This window comes from Triturus cristatus, chromosome 6 (assembly GCF_964204655.1).
Source record: "Triturus cristatus chromosome 6, aTriCri1.1, whole genome shotgun sequence".
NCBI classification, from domain to species: Eukaryota; Metazoa; Chordata; class Amphibia; order Caudata; family Salamandridae; genus Triturus; species Triturus cristatus.
The window spans coordinates 901635704-901655980 of record NC_140589.1 but is presented as its reverse complement, the minus strand read 5'-3'; the positions used below and the strand labels follow the sequence as shown (position 1 = coordinate 901655980).

At 42.6% G+C, this 20277-nt stretch overlaps 1 protein-coding gene across 6 annotated transcripts in view; it reads right to left on the bottom strand.

The window, feature by feature from the left end:
• LOC146820764 (pantetheinase-like) overlaps positions 1–20277 on the bottom strand; it is a 270531-nt gene that overhangs the window by 19979 nt on the left and 230275 nt on the right. For all 6 annotated transcript variants that reach the window (XM_085611558.1, XM_085611560.1, XM_085611559.1 and 3 more), the window contains one exon: positions 11975–12145. In XM_085611558.1, coding sequence (XP_085467684.1) covers positions 11975–12145 — 171 coding nt within the window. The remainder of the gene's footprint in view (positions 1–11974; positions 12146–20277) is intronic.

Below are 20277 nucleotides of genomic sequence, written 5' to 3'. Positions count from 1 at the left end.
AAGTCAAACGTGCTGAGGTACCGTGAAGCCCCTAGCCTATGAGCTCATCAGCTCTGGGGATGGGGAGCGCATCAGCCCTGGTGACTGAATTGAGCCCTCGGTAGTCCACACAGAACTGGAGTTCTGGTGTGGCACCCAGTGCGGCAGCCTTTGGGACCAAGACAACTGGGCTGGCCCAAGGACTGTTAGAGGACTCAATCACCCCTAACGCAAACATCTTGGAGACCTCCTCCTTGATGCAAGCTCTCACCCTGTCAGTCACCCTGTAGGTTTTGTGCCTTTGTCCTCTGAGGGCAGAGGGGCCTTTGCCTAGTCCAAACCAGTTCTGGTCAGTCCTGGAGCACATTGTTTACATGACTTCTTCTTTCCTTTCAGAGTGCAGGGCAGAGACATCAGACGCACCACAGGAGGTGTAGCCAGCATTGTGGAGGGAAGGCACAGCCCTATTCAGGTGCCAGGTGCGACTCCTCCCTCCCATCTAGATGCAGATCTCTCTATTCACCACTGGGCTGCTCACCCTGTCTCCTGGAATTCCCCAGCCCTGTCACTCAAACTCCAGACAAGGAATACACAGCCTAGCAGAGGCAGGTTTGAATGGTTAGACAAGAAAATACCTACTTTCTAAAAGTGGTATTTTCAAACACAGAATGTTAAAACCAACTTCACTAAAAGATGTATTTTATCATTCTGAGTTCAGGCATACTAAATTCGAATTTCTACCATGTTCCCTGAGTCAGTTAGGATTATAAGATGTAATAATCAAACTGCCCATTCTGGCCTATGGAGAACAGGTAGCCTTGCAATAGTGAAAAACGAAAATGGCTGTAATTCACTATTAGAACATGCCCCACACACCAGGGCATGTCCTACCTTATCCTTACAATGCACCCTGCCCTTGGGCCTACCATAGGGGTGTCTGATATGAAGAAAGGGGAAGGTTTAGGGACTGGCAAGTGGGTGCACTTGCCCAGTCAGCATGATAGTAACAGACTGCACGCAGGCTCTGCAATGGCAGACCTTAGACACACTTTTACAGGCTGCTTCTGTGGGTGGCACAACCAGTGCTGCAAGCCCACCAGCAGCCTTTGGATTTACAAGCCCTGGGCACTCCTGGTGCACTGTACTAGGGTCTGACAGGTAAACCAAACCAACCAATCATGGAATCACTAATTCATACATCAATTTACAATAGGGAGCACTTGCACTGTGGCACTGGACAGCAGTGGCACAGTGCCCTGAGCATCTAACACCAGCAAAAACACATGAGGCAACAGCAAAAAATGGAAGGGAGACCCACGCCAAGGTGCAAGGTCTAACAATGGCCATACGCAAATCAGTCTGACCCTGTGCCTCATGGGAACAGTCCAGCCCGATCTGCCAAGCCATGTCTTCCCTGGACCAGAAACAAACATCCTGAGGCTGGTTTCGGGTTCATAACCCTCATCAGCCAGGCTATCTTGAATCCAGTGGCAAAGTGAGCAAGGGACCCCCGTCTGGGCATTCCCTGCCAACTTAGGGCGAACAAAGCGATACCAAAGGGGATGATGGACGGAGCGTTTGAGCAAATCAAACACTCACCCCCAGTCAACTGATCTGGGTTTAATCCATCAGCATTCTTTAGCTCACTCCACCACGCCAGTTCAGACATGGTCATATGCAAATCAGTCTGACCCTGTGCCTCATGGGAACAGTCCAGCCAGAACTGCCAAGCCATGTCTTCTATGGACCGTAAACAAGCATCCTGGGACCGGTTTCGGGTTCATAACCCTCATCAGCCAGGCTATCTTGAATCCAGTGGCAAAGTGAGCAAACCCCGAAACCGGTCCTAGGATGCTTGCTTCCAGTCCAGGGAGAACCCTGGCTTGGCAGTTCGGGCTGGACTGCTCTCATGAAGCACAGGGTCAAGACTGATTTGCATATGGCTGGGTTCAAACTAGAATGGCATCGTGAGCAAAAAAAGATGGATTTAGGACCAGATCTCTGTACTGGGGTGAATGTATGACATTGTTCTGCATTCTGTCCATCAACCGTTGTTTTTGCATTTGTCACCCCGAGTGGGAAGGGTATGCCCAGACGTGGGTCTCGTGCTCTCCATGCCATTGGAATCAAGCTATCCTGGCTGAAGAGAGGTCAAACCCCGAAACCGGTCCTAGGATGCTTGTTTCCAGTCCAGGGAGGACCTGCCTTGGCATTTCAGGCTGGACTGTTCCCATGAGGCACAGGGTCAAGACTGATTTGTATATGGCTGGGTTCAAACTGGAATGGCATGGTGAGCAAAAAAACAATGGATTTAGGCCCAGATCTCTGTACTGGGGTGAATGTATGATATTGTTCTGCATTCTGTCCATCAACTGTTGTTTTTGAATAAATGTTCTTACCCTACAGAACCACTTGTTACGGCCTGCCACAGTTGTCAGCTTGCTGGCACTGCCCCTACCTCTGGCTCCGCTGCCCTCCATTCTCTATTTTCATGGTCTTGTCCCATCTTTGCTGCTCTCCATAGTCCATTGTGCTTCCTCCACCCATGCCTGCCTGCCTTCTGTGGTCAGGTTGCTTCCTATATCCTCCTCTCCGCTGCTCTCCATTGTCCATATGCTTGCCCCGCACCCTTCTTCCTGCCCCCTGTCTCCATTGTGCTACCTACTCAACCTCATCTTAGCTTTCTAGAGCAATACCTATAATTTCCATGATTAAAAAAACCCTTATTTTTAATATTTCTAAAGAAAATTATTGTGGTTGTACAGCATTGATTCCATCAAGATAGCTTCAGATGTGCCATAATTAGGAAAATGAGAGAAAGAAAGTAAGAAAGAAAGAAAGAAAGAAAGAAAGAAGAGAGGGAGGGAGTGAAGAGAGAGATACATAGAAAATTACAGAAAGAAAGAAGAGAATAAAGAGACCGTGTGAGAAAGGTAAACAAGAGAAAAAACAGACAATGAGAGAGAACATAGAAAGAAGCAGAAAATGAGAGGAGAAAAAATAATCACATGAGAGAAACCAGAAAAAGAAAGAGAAAAATAGAGAAACAGGGAGAGTGATAGGAACGAAGATAGAGAGGAAGAAAGACAGAAAGAAAGAAAAAAAGAGAAAAAGAAAGTGGAGCGAGAGAGAAGGCAAGACAATGGGAGAGAGAAGAAAGATTGCACACAAGCAACAAAGAAAGATAAAACAGAGAGAACGAAAGAGAATGCAGAAAAAAGAAAGGAAAAGAGAAAGAAGCAATGAGTGAGAGAAGAGGAAAGAGAGAAAGGAAAAAAAACAAAACCAGAAAGAACAAAGAATTAAACATAGAAATAGTGAGAAAGAAAGACAATGATATAGAAAACAGAGAAGGAAAGAAAGCAAGAAAAAAGAGAGATATAATTTCATGGAAAGGAAGAAAGTAAGAAAGAAACAAACAAACAAACAAACAAAGAAGAGAAGGATTCATGGAATATGAGAGAAAGAAAGAAAGAAAAAGAAAAATGAAAGAAAGAAAGAGAGAGAGAGAGAGATAGGTATTCAAAGAAAGAAAGAAAGAAAAAACTAAGGAAGAAAGAAAGAACAGGGAGAGGTATAAAGAGAGAGAAAGAAAAAAAAAGAAAGTGGAGCTGGAGAGAAAGAACGACAATGAGAGAGACAGAACAAAGAATGAAAGCAAGCAAGAAAGAAAGAGAAAGCAGAGAGAACAAAAGAAAGAGAACACAGAACATATAAAGGAAAAGAGAAAGATGCAATGAGAGAGAGAAAAGGAAAGAGAGGAAGGAAAAAATAAAGCAACAGAGAAAAAAGAGATAAACATAGAAAAAGTGAGAAAGTGATACAAAAGAAAGACAATGATATAGAGAACAGAGAAAGAAAGAAGGAAAGAAAGAAAGAAAGAGGCAATGAAATAAAGAAACTAAGAAAAAAGAAACAAAGAGAGACAATAGAAAGGAAAGAAGAAAGGAAGGAAAGGAGTGAGAGACACGACAGATACATGGAAATGAGAGAAAGAAAAGAAGGAAGAAAAAGAAAGAAAGAATACAAGTATGTAAGTTTTGGACCTTACATCCATGGATTGGTTTTCCTGAAACCTTTTACCTTCCATTTTTGCTGGCTGTAGGATTCTGCACTCTTTACCACTGCTAGCCGGTGCTCAAATGCTTGTTGTCTTTCCTGTAAACAGGTCAAAATTGGCGTACAGCCAACTGGCATATTTAATTTACTTGTAAGTCCCTAGTAAAGTGGTACTATATGTACCCAGGGCCTGTAAAATAATTACTAGTGAACCTGTAGCACTTATTGTGCCACCCACTGAAGTAGTCCTTGGAATATGTCTCAGGCCTGACATTGAAGCCTGTGTGTGCAGTTTTAAACTGCCATTTTGACTTGGCAAGAAGACTCTCTTGCAAGACCCAAACCTCCCTTTTAATACTTATAAGTCACCTCTAAGGTAGGCCCTACACACCCCAGGGTGCAGTGTATTCAAAAAGTTGGAGGTACTTATAAGTTTTACATGTCTTTAAAGTGAAAAACTCCTCATTGCTTTCTTCACTACTAATAGGCCAACCTCTCCCATAGAATAATATACAGTTCCTGTATTACATTTAATATGCTAGCTTTCAATTGGGAGCAGATAGGTATGTGTAGTTTAGTGGAATTTAAGTCACAATTCAGAAAATTCCCCTTTTAGAAAGTTGTTATTTTCTTGTCCTAATCATTTGGTGCCTACCGCCTGTATCATGGGTCCATTACTAGATGTAGCTGGCTGTTGGTCTTTGTGTATTGCTCCCAGATATTGAGCCAAAGATGTTGGCAGGATGGGCCATCTCAGACCTTTTGAGTGGAGGAGCTGTCACATACCATACTTGCACTTCACAAAAACTCTGCCTGAGCAGAACTCACAAAGGTTTTGATACTAGTTTTTTGTGATCATCAGAAAACTCTGTCAGGGGATGGGAGACAGACAATTCCAGACACCTCAGTGTAGTAACTAAGCCTGGGAGGTGAAGTCTGCTCAATACACGGAGTTTACAGAGTTTTTCGCACTCCGCGAAGCATGCGAAGTTTCAAAGAACTCCACTCAATGGAGCAGAGTTTTTTCCTCGCTACCAACACTATGTTGGCAAGCACAAGCGAGGAAGCTCTTACTCCAGACCACCTCCTGACGAGATTTCTCAATGTGGATGGCCTTGACCACTCGCGTTGAGATACCTTCCAATCGCGTTGAGGAAGCTGCAGTTGAAGTCAAATATGTACTTGAGCGGCAGAGAGAAGCGGCGCCCTCTTGTGCTGTGCCTGGTGCCACTCGCTCTGATTTTCCAGTGTGGGACAAATACCCGGCATAAAAAATCTGAACGAGCATTACAACTTACTGAACTCCACTGCTTTCAGAACTCAGCGTAGCACAGTGGAATTTATGTGGAAGTCCGCAACCTCCATCCAGGCCTAGTGATAACCTCTAGAACCTTCTCGTTCTAAAAAGTGGGCGGCAGGTATAAATAATGGACCCTCAGACCGAACTCTTCAGGATATCTCTACACCTGTTGAAGACTCAGAAAGACTGATATACTGCTCTTCAAGGACTCCCACTCAGTTTCCCTTTTTGCCCTGCTTCCTGAGTGAGAAGCACTGGACATGTATCTTGCACTCAAGACCATTAGACTGACTCCAGGGTGAGTTGGCTGACCTCCTGATCGAAACCTCAGGGACAGAAAAGGCTCCAACCACCTTGAACCCAGCAACTAGACCCTGCCTGCCGTGAGAACAAAATTTGTTCTCCTCCAAGAAGAGATTGACACATACCTTATTTCAAACCTGAATAATATGTGCATTCTGTATGTTGCTTTATATAAATTTCAATTTAATTTTGCATTGTTACTATCACTGAGATATGATTTTATGTAATAACAGCCTTAATTGGGGTTTGGTAGATGGGACACTACATCAGAAGTAGGGCTGTGAGAAACTTTCATAATTTGCTGTAGCGTAATGATGTGAAATTATCATAAAAATACAGGAAATTAATCTCACATTCAAAAATCTAATCTTTAAGGTGATTTCTGGTCGCTCACATTCAAACAATTCAGCTTGAGTTCAGATTTGTAGTTTTTCACTCCAAAATTACCCAAACAGTCTGCTAGGGTAAAAATTCTACCTGAAATGCCACTCACATAAAAAAAAAAAAAATTACCCAAAAGGTGCATCTTGTTTTAAAACGTTTCCCCAAAATTATGCAATTTGGCTTAATCATGGTCATTTAGCGGACATTTTGTTATGAAAGATTGCCAAAACTAGGCCATTTACACCAACGCAATTTAAATGCTGCCCAAGCCTAATCAAAATCTGACAGATGTTACAGTTGTAATGTAATTGTATTACAGCAGAGAGACCATCCGCCATGTTTGTGACAGAGTAGCCCAAGTTTTTATATTTTAACACTGGTTTTCATGTGTACTTTTAAGAATCTGTATTGATTATAGTATTTTCTTTGTGAGCTTATAGTTGTTTTGGTTGTCATTGTTTTATGCCTTGTAGCTCGTGATGGAGCAAGGTTTCTTATAAAAAGAAACTTGCTCGTATGCAATCCTCTCGAATAACCTGTAATACTATAACAAACATGTCTGTGAGTACTAACGTTGCACCACATTTTACATATTGTATCTAGGGGAAGCTTTCCTATGATTTTTGCTAACCAGCAACCCGAGTGTCCTAAAAATAGCCGCCATAAACACGGTAACTCTTCTGCGCATGCGTCTACTGCATCTACGTAGTAATGACGTCACTGTCGCTTGGTGGGAAATCTTTGCAGCTGCGCAATAGCTTTTAACATGGCAGCTCGAAACCCCCGCATTAACCCCTTCGATGCGAGTGACGGAGCGGTTCCGTCATGCGCGTCGGTTGCGCTGTGCGCATGACGGAACCGCTCCGTCACAGCCCCGCCCGCGCACGGAACCTTCAGCACGGCGCGGTAATCCGCGCCGCGCTGAAGGGGTTAACGCACATGCCGTGCTGAAACTAACCCATGCAAGTTTTACTAAGCTATTAATGAAAAAGATATATTGAGTAAATGGGGTTAGAGTAGAAGTAAGTGGTATACAGTGAATTTGTTTAATTTTGTATTTTAACATGGTTTTCTCTGACTTTATTAATAGCTCGTATTTGGGCCTTGGAGGGTGACCGACGTCCCTATCCCTTTGCGACAACTACGCATGCGTACTGCATCCTTGTCCTGAGACCAATGATGTCATTGAACCACTGCCAATAACATGTGCCCAGCAAGGACATGGGAAGCTAAACTCTTGAACCTGCGAAAGGAAGAAGCCGAAACATGGTAATACAGATTTATCGATCCACATATGAAATGCTTGTGGGAATAAAGCTTGTGGGTATTAAAATTAAGGGGCGGGGAATTAGACAATAGAACTAAAGCAGGTTATTGCACTTAGTTTGGTGTGATGTCCTCACCCCACTGCCTGGCCCAATCAAATAGAGGGCTGTACATATAATTGAAACATTTGGGGGTGGATCATACATTCGAATTAGTATAACAGAGGTAGGTTTTAGTTAGTTATACACACTTGACCCACTTGATGGTGATGCTATGCTGAGATGCTGCCCGAATTTCTGCAAGCTGATTGAAGAATCCAACACTAGGGAAGAATCGTGGAAGAACCAAGGAGGCACATCTAGGAGGGGGTCCGGAGGAGCCAGAGCCAGAGAGGGTAGCACCAGAGAGGGGTGCAACGCTGGCGTTGCACTAGAAGAGGTCACCTTACTGGTCCTGAACCTGTCCTGAATCTTTTATGCTCTAATGTCCAGGTCCTCACACCATTCTAGGTAAATGTAGCTCTGTGGGGTAATGCTCCGTATTGCCCTCTGTTCTTTCTCTCCTCAGGTACTGTCATCATGAGAATTTAATTACTGTTAATCGATTTTAAGCTAACTGTACTATTTTCCCTGATAGAGAATTTTGGTGTATCTACGTGTATTCTGATTTGACTCACAAAGTTATTAATTCAGATACATCTTTAAAAATCCTACAGAGTGTGTGGTTCTTTAAATAAAAGTTAAATGAGTTATTATTATTTCCTCCCTATTCTAATCTACAACTAGATCTATCGACAAAGTACATTTACATAAGGAGACAGGGAATGGTAATGATACTGGTGTAAAAGGGCTCTAAGGTAAATCAAAATTGATGACCAGCGGACATTTGCTAGCTCACTGAATGTATGACTGTATATGGGCCCAAAGTGAGAGTTGTGTGTATGTGTGTGTATAGAGCTGGTAAACTCCGCTGCATCACTCGGCTCCAGGCTTTGTTATAAACTAAGCTCAACAAAACATAAATTACCCCCATTTCCAGAACTAAGAGATAGGATGGATGATAAACAGGATTTGCACATTCTCAGCCAAATATCATTATCATAGTCATCAAATATAAATTAATTTGAAACCTACATTTTATTCACCTATCACAATTAATTGAAACCGCTTATTTAATTTGAATTATGAGAGGTGTGCTAGAATATCGGGTTTAAAATAAGTAAGGCCTGCTTCACCAACTGCATTTCTTGTTACGTATATAAAGTACTACAGTACTTCTACATATTAGAAAATGCTATTCACAAACCTACAGGAGGCAATTACCTCTATCTTTTCTAAGGGGAGAGCTTCACACATGCAAGTTAATTACATAATAGTGAGTGGGGAAGGACCTGGGTTAGTGGCTGGGTTATAGAGAATACTTACTGCAAAATGGTAGGGATTAGGGAAGAGCAAAGAGGGGTTTAGGGAAAGCTATGTAGAGTTTGGGGAAGGTCAGACAACCACCCGCAAAAGAGTAAGCACATTGTTATTCCCAAACTGCAAATCTAAGGTTACTACATCCTAAAATTACCCACAACAATAGTAAATGTACTCCAGCTCAATCTTCCACAGAGTATAATGGGATCAGGGACCTAAACTCAAACACATAGGAAATAAGGTTAAAATAAATTAATCTATTTAGATTTTTTTAAAATATATATGCATTTAGTTTGATGTTAAAATATTATATATAAATAAATCATTTATGATAACCCAATTTTAATAACCTTTTTTCATTCAACAATAAATGTAACTTTATTTTGAATATTTAAAATTAACTGTATACTAGGGGTGACCGGAACTCGCAGGGTTTCACGCCACAAAATTCTGCAGGGTTACATAAAAACCAGCGGGTGGAAACTATAGGCTTGCAGACCAATTTAGCACCAGTAGTACAAGCAGCACTGAAAAATCAGCCCACAGTGCACCATGTGTTGAGCAAGAACATGGGCCAACCAAATTGATTTTACTGCTTCTCGTGTAGAAAATCTACTTGAACGGCAGTGATCGCTCTTGACTGCCCGCTTTAGGAAATTGCACTGGGGGGTGCCAACTCCTGCTGGCGTTCATGCTCGTGCTCGCCAGCTCACATTTTCTGAAGCCTCACAGGAGGAAAATTCCGCCATGCGGCGATTGGAAGAATTTGGTCAGAACTCCACATTAAACAGTAATGTGGAGTAACCCAATATTTTCCAATTCCGCAGACAGAATGAAACAATCTGTCCACCTCTATCCCATACATAATTTTTCATAATTACTAAGAAATAATGAATAAATGTAAGGTGAGATTATATTATTAAATCTTTAACAAAAATACATTTAGGCTTTGTAACTCAAAAGTAAATTAATAGTTCTGTGGCTTTGTTTCATTTTGTTCTACATTAAAAATGTATAAAAATAATTTACATTTATATATTGCATAAACAGATTTTGCTATATTTTTAAAGCTTAATACACTTTTTTATTTTGCCTTATACTTTACAATATGGAGATCTATGATCCAGTGGTGGAGAATTCCACCTACATGTGAAATATTACTTGTAGTAACTTCATTCTTATAAAATTCGATCCACCATTCTTTCATGGAGTGGAGACATGTAAGTATACACTCTGTAGTAAAATTACAATTTACACTCGGAAATGATGAATAGATAACAACCGTACATTTACAAAGTATAACTCCTTTAACAATTGGACTTTTAAAATAATTTTGGGAATTTTGCAATTTTTTTATTCAGTAATGAAAGACCATGGTAAAAAATACTTAGTGCCTCATGTCAAATGATATAATTAGCAGTTCAAGGCAAAGGTTCATGCAATTCCTATTGAAAAAACAAGGGGTGGTGGTGGAAGGGATGAAGAGAATGAAAGAGCCAAGGAATGGTCAATTTACTTGTCCTCAGTGGCATCCTTAATAGAGTGCTCATGAACTAACAACACAGATAATTTTTGTTCTTCTCTAACTAGATTGATGACCCAGCTATGTATGATGAATATTATTTGTTCAGGAGTGATTTACTATAGCCTTATAGCCCGCCGTAGTGGGCTATACCAGCTATTAAAGGCCCGCTCCAGCGTTAAAGGCCCAAGCCGAAGGAGAGGGCCTTTAACAAGGGAGTGGGACTTTAATAGCCGGTATAGCCCAGCTACGAAGTGCTATACGCTATTAGAACATTCTGCCACTAGAGGGCAGAATGTTCTAACAAATAAAACAAAGGCCTCTCGGAATTCAAGGGAATTCAAATCCCCTCGGTCTCTGAGAGGCCTTTGTGAAAACAACATTGGAATGTTGGTTTGCGGGCCTTTACTTGCCCTTAGAAGCATGGAGTACTTCATTGTCTTCAGTGGAGTGCTCCACATTCCAATGTTCTAATCTATCTTAATATTGTACATATCATTAAGTTTCCATGTGCACCTCCTTAGAACTTTTTGAAACTTGATATGATTTTTTAGTGCAAAAATTGCAACAGACTACTTGTTAAATCAATCACAGAGGACAAAATACCTACTCAAATTGCTGCTTAATGGTTTAGTCAATGTACGGGAATGATGCCTGGGGAAAGCACACTAAAATCCCTCCCAGGTCATGAGTGAGAGGACACACCAGTATCCAGATTTAGATTATGAGATTAGCCAACCAACTTGCACTCCAAGAGTTTTAACCTTGCACTTTAACTTCCTCTCTAGCACTCCCTTCCCCATCAGCACTCTGTCAACCCAGGCACTCTAACCCACTTAACATAGTCAAGGGTAGAACTTGGGGACTAAGTAATACATGGTGCTAGAGAGAAGGTTTTGAATCCCTTAAAGGCATTACACTTCGGAGCCTTTGCCCCTTTTGCTTGATGTATGTATACTTTTCATTTAATTACACATATCTGATCACCTTAATCAAGTTGTTTTAATTGATAGCGGCTTCCCCTCGAAGACTCAAAGCTGCCAATGGAAAAGTGCCCACCATGAAAAAATGTGTAGCCTCCACCCTCACTTAGCATAACAATGAGTTATTGAGGCTATTGTTGATAACCAACTTTTGATGTTGTTTTACTCTGTGTTTTTTTTAAATTATTGTTATGACTTCACATGCAAAGGTTTTTATTGATCGTGCATAATTAAACTATCTATTTATCTATCTCATTGAGAACAGTTCACACTGCCCATTATCGATGTGCTTATTGGGGTCTTTTAGATTGAATTTAGAGGTTGTTGTCAACATAAACACATTAATTTGTAATATTTTATGGCAGCAATAATGTCCTTGGTGTTAGAAATATATCATTGCAATCGATAATTGTATTTGTCCCTTATTTTTCAGACACTCATTCAACTTTCAATGAACGTTATTTGTCGTCATTACATTTTGCTTTTGGGCTGTATTGTGTTACGACAAGTTTCAAACTACAAATCATATAAAAAAACTGAACAATTATTAATGCCTTTTTTATATAAAAGTAAATACTACCGCTTCAAACAATACACGGATTGTTAAGGTAAAGATTTGGATCAGGTGCCTTCTAGATAAAGAAAAAAAACTGTTGCAGACATAAAACAATAATTCCAATAAAACGACTCTTCTATCGGGTTTGCTTTTTAATGAAGCCAAATATCCATTTGCAGAGAAATGAACAGAAATCTACTGTACCTCAAAGTCTCCAGGAGCCAATTTAATCCCAGTCAGCAAGACTTCTGGAAATACAAAGGGTGTACCAAAAGTGCCACTCAGAGAAAAGGACTCAAATAGGGTTGAACTGGTTTCAACGGGCTCGCCACATGTATCCAAGTGTGTGCTTTTACACTTTAGCAAGGTGCAGATCTGTAAGGAATGGACAAGCATTTTTAGGAATACAACAGAAAGGAACTGTACAGCTACTCGTATAGCAAATTGGATTTGCTGCCATAATACTGATATGCAGTGTACACATCATTCCTTTTTGCATCAAACCAGAGCTACCAATGCGCAAAATAGACATTTCACCTGGGGGTTTACCTCTGGCCGCCCCAATTTGTGGAACTCTCCTACTTGTGCTACTAACATGATTCCTGATCTCACAGCGTTTCAAAGACAATAAATCTCTATTAATTAGTTAATCCACACCAACACCCTTGAGAATGCCTGTGTCTCTGTGTTTTACCACATATTTAAACATGTCCTATAAGTTTTGACAATGTTTATTTTGTTTTAAACAGCTGGATTGTGCACATTTATGCATAAGTGTGAAAAGAAGTGTGTCTATATATGTGTATATATATATATAATTCACTTAAAAAACCATAGGTTTCACACATGTTATAGTTAGCTGGGCATTTCCCTCGTAAAAAACCAATGAAATTCCCCCGTTATAGTTAGTGCAGGCAACTATAACTCACGCGACCGCAATCCGCTGCTGATGACGTCAGATATTACATCACTGTATTTAGACACTTATTTACCCATGTCTTCTTCCATTCATCTTTAGCTATACATATATTTCATTTTTTTTTTTTTCAGAAAGACACATATGTCATCAGTGATGTAATATCTGACGTCATCAGCAGCGGATTGCGGTCGCGTGAGTTATAGTTGCCTGCACTAACTATAACGGGGGAATTTCATTGGTTTTTTACGAGGGAAATGCCCAGCTAACTATAACATGTGTGAAACCTATGGTTTTTTAAGTGAATTTGCAAGGTTTTTTAAATGCTAATTCCTAACTATAACGTGTGTGAAACCTATGGTTTTTTCAGTGAATTTGTACGGTTTTTTAAATGCTAAGTTATGTATTTATTAATATATTTTTTTTTAAACAAAACTTTTTCACGGTGCGCGCGCGGTGGGCACGCGGTACGCTTGGCGCACCGCGCGCCCACTTTACACAGTTCGTGCCGTGCGCACACGGTGCGCTTCGCGCACCCTGCGTGCCCAGTGGCACACTTTACGCAGTTCGTGCCGTGCGCGCGCGGTGGGCACGGAGCGCTTCGCCCCCAGGGGCCAAATACATTTTTTTTTTTTTGAAAAATCGCGGAGTGCGCGCACGCTGCGCGAACTTCGCAGAATTTTTTCCGTTTGGGTGGTGCGCGCAGGGTGCGCGCACTCGGCAATTTTTCGAAAAAAAAATAAGAAAAATTTTTGCCCTTGGACCACGGCTAGGGGGTCAGGAACTGTCCACCCTGCCCCCTTTTCACGTTCTCCACATTTGTTTTTCACCCCCTCAGAGTGCGAGAGACAAAATGGCGGCCGACACTTCCTGGTTTCGACCAATTCGAATGTTTACTAAGATCTAACAACCAATCAGAATTGCGCTCGCGCACGGCAAGGTGCGCGCACCCAGCGCGCACGCTGCGCGCGTACAGATATATATATTTATTTAAATGCTATTTTCTCTGGAAATACTGAGCAGATTTACACCAAACCTGCAAAAGGCACTTCATGGACCTTATGGCTACCTCTCTGCCAAATTTCACGTAATTCTGTTCAGCCGTTCGGGCTGTAGCTGCGACTAAAGTCCCTATGGAAAAATCCATGGGGAAAACGTGTTTTGGGACCCCCCCTTTTTCTCGGCCCCCGCTTGACGAATCACCCCGAGACTTTCAGGGTAGGAGCGGAGCGAAGCGCCCCATTAGTTTTTAAAATTTCGCGAGGATTCGTCAATCGGCGCCAAAGTTATTCAAAATAGAATTTTGAGATTTCCTATGGAAACTCGGTCCTAACTATAACTATCTACTGGCGACTGCCAGTAGATAATATATATATATATATATATATATATATATGTGTGTGACACACAATTCTTGACTTAAATATTTAAAAAGCGTGCTAGAGTGAACAAAAGGGTTGTTTTCTGCATAAAATTCCAGTACGATATAAGTAATTTAACTCTTGATGGTCCACGGTGCTACTGAGATGTACATTAGTCCCTCTTTAACTGCAATGTAGCCAGCCACTCCACAGTAGTCTGCATTGTTAAAATAGACCTAATGGTCTAAGAAACCTATTTTGCTCTCTTTGGCTATTCCGCTGTTGTAGGTTAGTAGTTAGTTTGCGAAATTCTGAAAATTGCAGGGTTTGAGCTCTATGTGGGTATATTCTGATTCTGCATGCTTATTCTGGTGTCGGTGATATTTTGTTGTTATTGATTTTTTAAAATTAAATGTATTGTTTTACAGGATCTGCTTTTATTCGGATTGATAGACTCTCTCTAGAACTATTAACATTGCTAGGAACCTCTGTCGAAAAAGAAAGGTTAACTGAGGACACAGTAGCCAAAATGAAAATATCCGTGCAATTTCACACCCCCATTATCATGCAATTATGAGTTTTTGGCCCAGTAGTAGGGAATATAATGCAGAAGGCGAAATCACTAAATATATCTCTGCATGTTTTCCTCATCACCGAGCCTTTCTCTAGGGATGAATTCGACCTACTTTTGGCAAGTTGAACTATGCCTAAATTTAACCACACCCAATAATCCTGGGTATCCTAAAATTTAAAATCTTGTTTCCCTTAGAGTGGATTCATTCATCACTTGCAATCAGGCACTAGAATGTAGTCACTGGTTGTAATTGGCTCACACAGCTGGGTCCATGAAAAATGTCGCAGAGCCATGAGGATCAAATAATAAAACAAAAGTAAATATTGCACACCAAAATGCATCTAAAATGACTGAAAGTAAGACGACTCTTATGTGTCCTACACCTTTCCCTTTCGTGATTTCGATTAGGAAAATATCAGTACAGAATAACTTAAGGGAACACTGCTATATACTTTTTTTAATTTTTTGGCAGATGATGACATTCTTTTTTTTAAGTTTAAGAAGCTTTATTAATGTAATGTTCATCATGCAACATAGGGCAAGATGTAACAATATTTGAGAATAACAAACATATGTGATAAAAAAAATGACATAAAACATATCAGAGAGCTGTTTTCAATTTCAGGGTTTACATAGGCAAAGAAAAGAGGGAAAAAGAAAAGTGGGAAGATAAAATACGCTGTGAAGCTGAAGATAAACTAGCAATAAATACTCATTAGAATAAAAGAGGATACAATTAACATATTTTCCATTGAAATTTACAATATGAATGGTATTAAACAGAAGAAAGAAAGCAAAGAAATAGAAAAAACTCATGGAGGTTGAAAGCTTTCCGACCGGTTACTGGAATCCTGAGAAACAAAGAGCTTATTTAAATAAACAGTTAGGGGTAACCAAAAAAGATCTCCATTTATCTGGAGGCAAAAGCAGTGTCTAACCTATGATACTTTGATCAGAGCTCCTTGCACTTTAAGACCGGGCTCTGGCAAACCTCAGTTAGCTTCCGACGAGCCAGAGAAGGTACTTCCTTTGGTGATCGCGCTCCTTCCAGCATGTAAGTAGGACAATGGCATGTCTTTAAAAAAGCCAAAGAGACCAATCTTGTTTGTTTAAAAACCACCTTGGCGTTAAAACCTTGTTTTTCCTTCAGTTCTTTTAAAATACCCACAGTGTCTATTTGAAGGCACCCTACACCGCTCGTGTGAGCTCATGGAGCGATAATGATTAAATTCTAAAGTATGTATTATTATGGCACGTCCTTTTGAGAGCATGAATACCATCTTTTTTTTTTAAAAAGACACACAATGAGATCACAGTTTAAAAGGACGAGTGCACAGACTTTTGTCAAACATCTATTTTTTCCAAGGCTCGTCATGGGAGTATGAATGCGAGTGCTCGTTTGCTTTGAACATTAATCTGTAACCTTTTGGGGCACAATAGGAGTGTACAAATGCTTCCTTTATGTATGAATGTATTGTAACATAAGATGTATCTTGCTAGGAGATACATATGTATAAAAGAATGTTGAATAAATGTGATACTGGGCATTAGAAATCACAAGGAATGTTCTTTCAGATGATTTATGAGTAGAGGATATTTACCAAATGGTACCATTACCTACAACAGAGTTGCACAAGAGAAATATGTCACTAAAAAGCTTAAAACTTTCCACGTGATGGTGATGTGAATAGATAAAGATAAATGATGAAAGCCATGATTTAGCCAAAATATTTTTCTTTTCAGGTTCTTAAGATATACAAGTGGTATATTTTTCTACTCCCATAACAGGGAATAAAGGACATTGTTTGTGACTATCAGGCATATGTACATTTATTCTATCACCCATTGAGGTGTAACAGGGATCGGTTATTTGGTCCTGAGGAAGAAAGCCAAGGGGATGGCTTCTGAAACATGTCGACCTTGTAGGAGGTGACTCATTATAGTACACCATCTACACCTCCCCACTTTTACTATTCTCAGCCAGGGAAGACAAAGTATTTTAGTTCCACTAGTTAATTTTTAACCATCTCACATTTTCTTTTCACGATCCCATACACTACACATATTCACCAATCACTGAATAAAGTGCTCCTGCGTCTACGTAAGTCGTAGCACGCCCCGTCCCGTAGAGAGGCGGGAAGACCCTAATGATGAAGCAGGTTTCAGCGTGTGAGGGGTATTTTACAATTTTTTGAAACATTGCCCTTCCCACAAATTGAGAGAAGGAGCTCTGATCCTTTTGCACCATTTTTCACATATGACTAAACACTTAAAAAATAAAAAAAATAGCTGCACACACATGGGTGCATATATATTCACGTAATACATGATAGAATCCCTATGTTGGATAACAGTATCAAGAGGACGATTCTACCTTTTTCCTCTTCACTCCCTCCTTTGATTTCTTGATTAACCTATGATAATGGCATACAGTGATCCACCAAGATTTGACTGAGAGCTTGTTTGGGCATTTCCAGTTTAGTGTAATTTGTTGAAAGGTTAAAGCTAACATGAGGTCAAACAACCCACATTCATGAGTTAATATCCCAAGTGACTCTGATAAACTTCCTATAAAAGAAGGGCATTTGATAGGGGAATATTTAGATTAAAAATATTTAAGATGCGAGGCCAAATTTGTAACCAAAAAGAAGCTACGGAGGGCATGGAAAAAGGAGGTGATAAAGGTCAGCCAAGGGGTAGTCACAAGACCAGCAAGTTTGATTATTAAAGAGTGTAAAATTGGCAATCGAAATGGGGGTCAAATAAAGTCTCTGATATACAAAAAACATAGATTGAGGTGCCAATTACGATCCGGCAAAAAAATTCCCCGTACGACTCGTATCCGGTCTTTTTACCGTACGAATCGTACAAGTGCCGTACAAACTGGCAATCACGATTCGCATGGGAAAAAGTCCATACGAACCGCAGTCGGAATATTTCCCCACACGTCCTCGGGTCGGAAAATGTGTCCGACACGTCCTCGGACGATTTACCGTACAAATGTGAAAAGTCAAGTCCGACCGAGGAATCACGATCCAACCCGTGCGTCCGATCTCACAACCGTATGGTAAAAACACCGTCCGCACCGAACTCCCATTGCAACCATGGAGACATGTCCCCGCATACGCGCCCAACACTCCCCCCAGCACCCATACGTTCGAGTTGCACTCCCCGTTAATGTACACCCCCCCCTGTATGTACACCAGTGTACGTGTCAAACCCCCACCCGTGCATGTACACCCCAGTACGTTCGCGTCGTACCCCCACCCCTGTACGTGTCCGACCCCCGTGCATGTACACCCCTGTACGTCCGAGTCATACCCCAACCCCTGTACGTGTCGTACCACCGTGTATGTACACCCCAGTACGTCCGAGTCGTACCCCCACCCCTGTACGTGTCGTACCACCGTGTATGTACACCCCTGTACATTCGCGTCGTACCCCCACCCCTGTAGGTGTCGAACCCCCACCCGTGCATGTACACCCCTGTACGTTCGCGTCGTACCCCCACCCCTGTACGTGTCGAACCCCCACCCGTGCATGTACACCCCAGTACGTTCGCGTCGTACCCCCACCCGTGTACGTGTCGTACCCCCGTGTATGTACACCCCAGTACGTTTGCGTCGTACCCCCACCCCTGTACGTGTCCTACCCCCGTGCATGTACACCCCTGTACGTTCGCGTCGTACCCCCACCCCTGTAGGTGTCGAACCCCCACCCATGCATGTACACCCCTGTACGTTCGCGTCGTACCCCCACCCCTGTACGTGTCGAACCCCCACCCGTGCATGTACACCCCAGTACGTTCGAGTCGTACCCCCACCCGTGTACGTGTCGTACCCCCGTGTATGTACACCCCTGTACGTCCGAGTTGTACCCCCACCCCTGTACGTGTCGTACCACCGTGTATGTACACCCCAGTACGTTCGCGTCGTACCCCCACCCCTGTACGTGTCCTACCCCCGTGCATGTACACCCCTGTACGTCCGAGTCGTACCCCCACCCCTGTACGTGTCCTACCCCCGTGCATGTACACCCCTGTACGTCCGAGTTGTACCCCCACCCCTGTACGTGTCGTACCACCGTGTATGTACACCCCAGTACGTTCGAGTCGTACCCCCACCCCTGTACGTGTCGTACCCCCGTGCATGTACACCCCAGTACGTCAGAGTCGCACCCCCACCACAACCTCCTAAGTACGGAGCGCACCCCAGGCCCCAACATCATAACCGCATGTACGAGTCGTACCAAGCCACACACAAGGACAGCACCGTACAACCAAATGGCCCATGTACACACCGTACACACGCTCAAAACGCACGTACACAACCAGGACAAACCAAAACAACACAAGAATACACCATTCGAATGGCACAAAGCCACAAAACATGTCCAACAACCACTAAAAAAACACATTCACTGACCTGCAACTGCCAAAAACAAACAGAGGCCCAAAACACCACCACTCCTTATAACACACCCACCCAAACTTCAAACACAGCCACACCCACCAATGGACCAATAAAAAGGGCCCACACACACAAACCATGAGCCTTTGCAACAGACTCACTGCTGCCAGACACCACAGAACCATACTACAAGCTTCACCACACCTTACACTTGCACACCTTCACACAACCACCTTCACAAACACCCCCTCATCACACCCACACACCCACAACCATCCACACACCCCCCCACCATCCACACCCACACCCCTCACCATGCCCACTAACAAGAATCCAAAGTTCAGTAACCGAGAGTTGGAGGTCCTTGTTGATGAAATCCTCAGAGTCGAGCCACAGCTCTTTGGAACATTGGTCAGACAGACCAGCATGGCAGCAAAAACAGCCATGTGGCAGACCATCGTCGATGCTGTGAATGCTGTTGCGGACACCAGAAGGACCAGGCAGGAATGCCAAGCCAGGTGGTACGATCTGCGGAGGAGGGTCCGAGCCAAGATGCTGGAGGAACACAACCAGGCCAACGCCACTGGAGGAGGGCCCTCCCGCAGACCCGTACACTACCAGCCCTGGGAGGAGAGGGTGATAGCCATACAGCCGGTGGAGGCAGTCGAAGGATTAGGAGGACTCCGAGACCCGGGTGAGTACACAAACAACGCACCTCACATGGGGGGAACGTCATCCACAACCAAAATCACTAACAGGCACGCAACCACCCCAAGCTATCGCATGACTCAACCACACTGCATGAACACGCACATGCCACTGCCGCCACCATGCCCCATGCACCCAGCTGGACAATGTCAAGTCACAGGCCACAGAAGACACCAACACATGACACGGTAACCCGGATGGCGGGAGGGTGGGCCCCAAAATTCACATAGTGCAACTCAGAAGCAGACAACAAGGCCCTCTGCCCATATGGCCTAGGTCACAGCCATACAAACACTGTGTCCCCACACAGGAAAGACTCGCCAGCAAATGGCGGACGCCTTGCATCAACACATGGGGGTGAAGGAACTGTTTTGCACATGACAGCAGCTAATGAACAGCCAACATTGTGAAAGAGTGGCAGCACACACCACCACAGCAGCAGCGCAGAGACACACACTACACCCAATGGGTGCCTGGAGATCAGAAACAAACTCACATCAACAAGCCAAGGGCCATTCAAAGATCTGCTAACAGTGTGT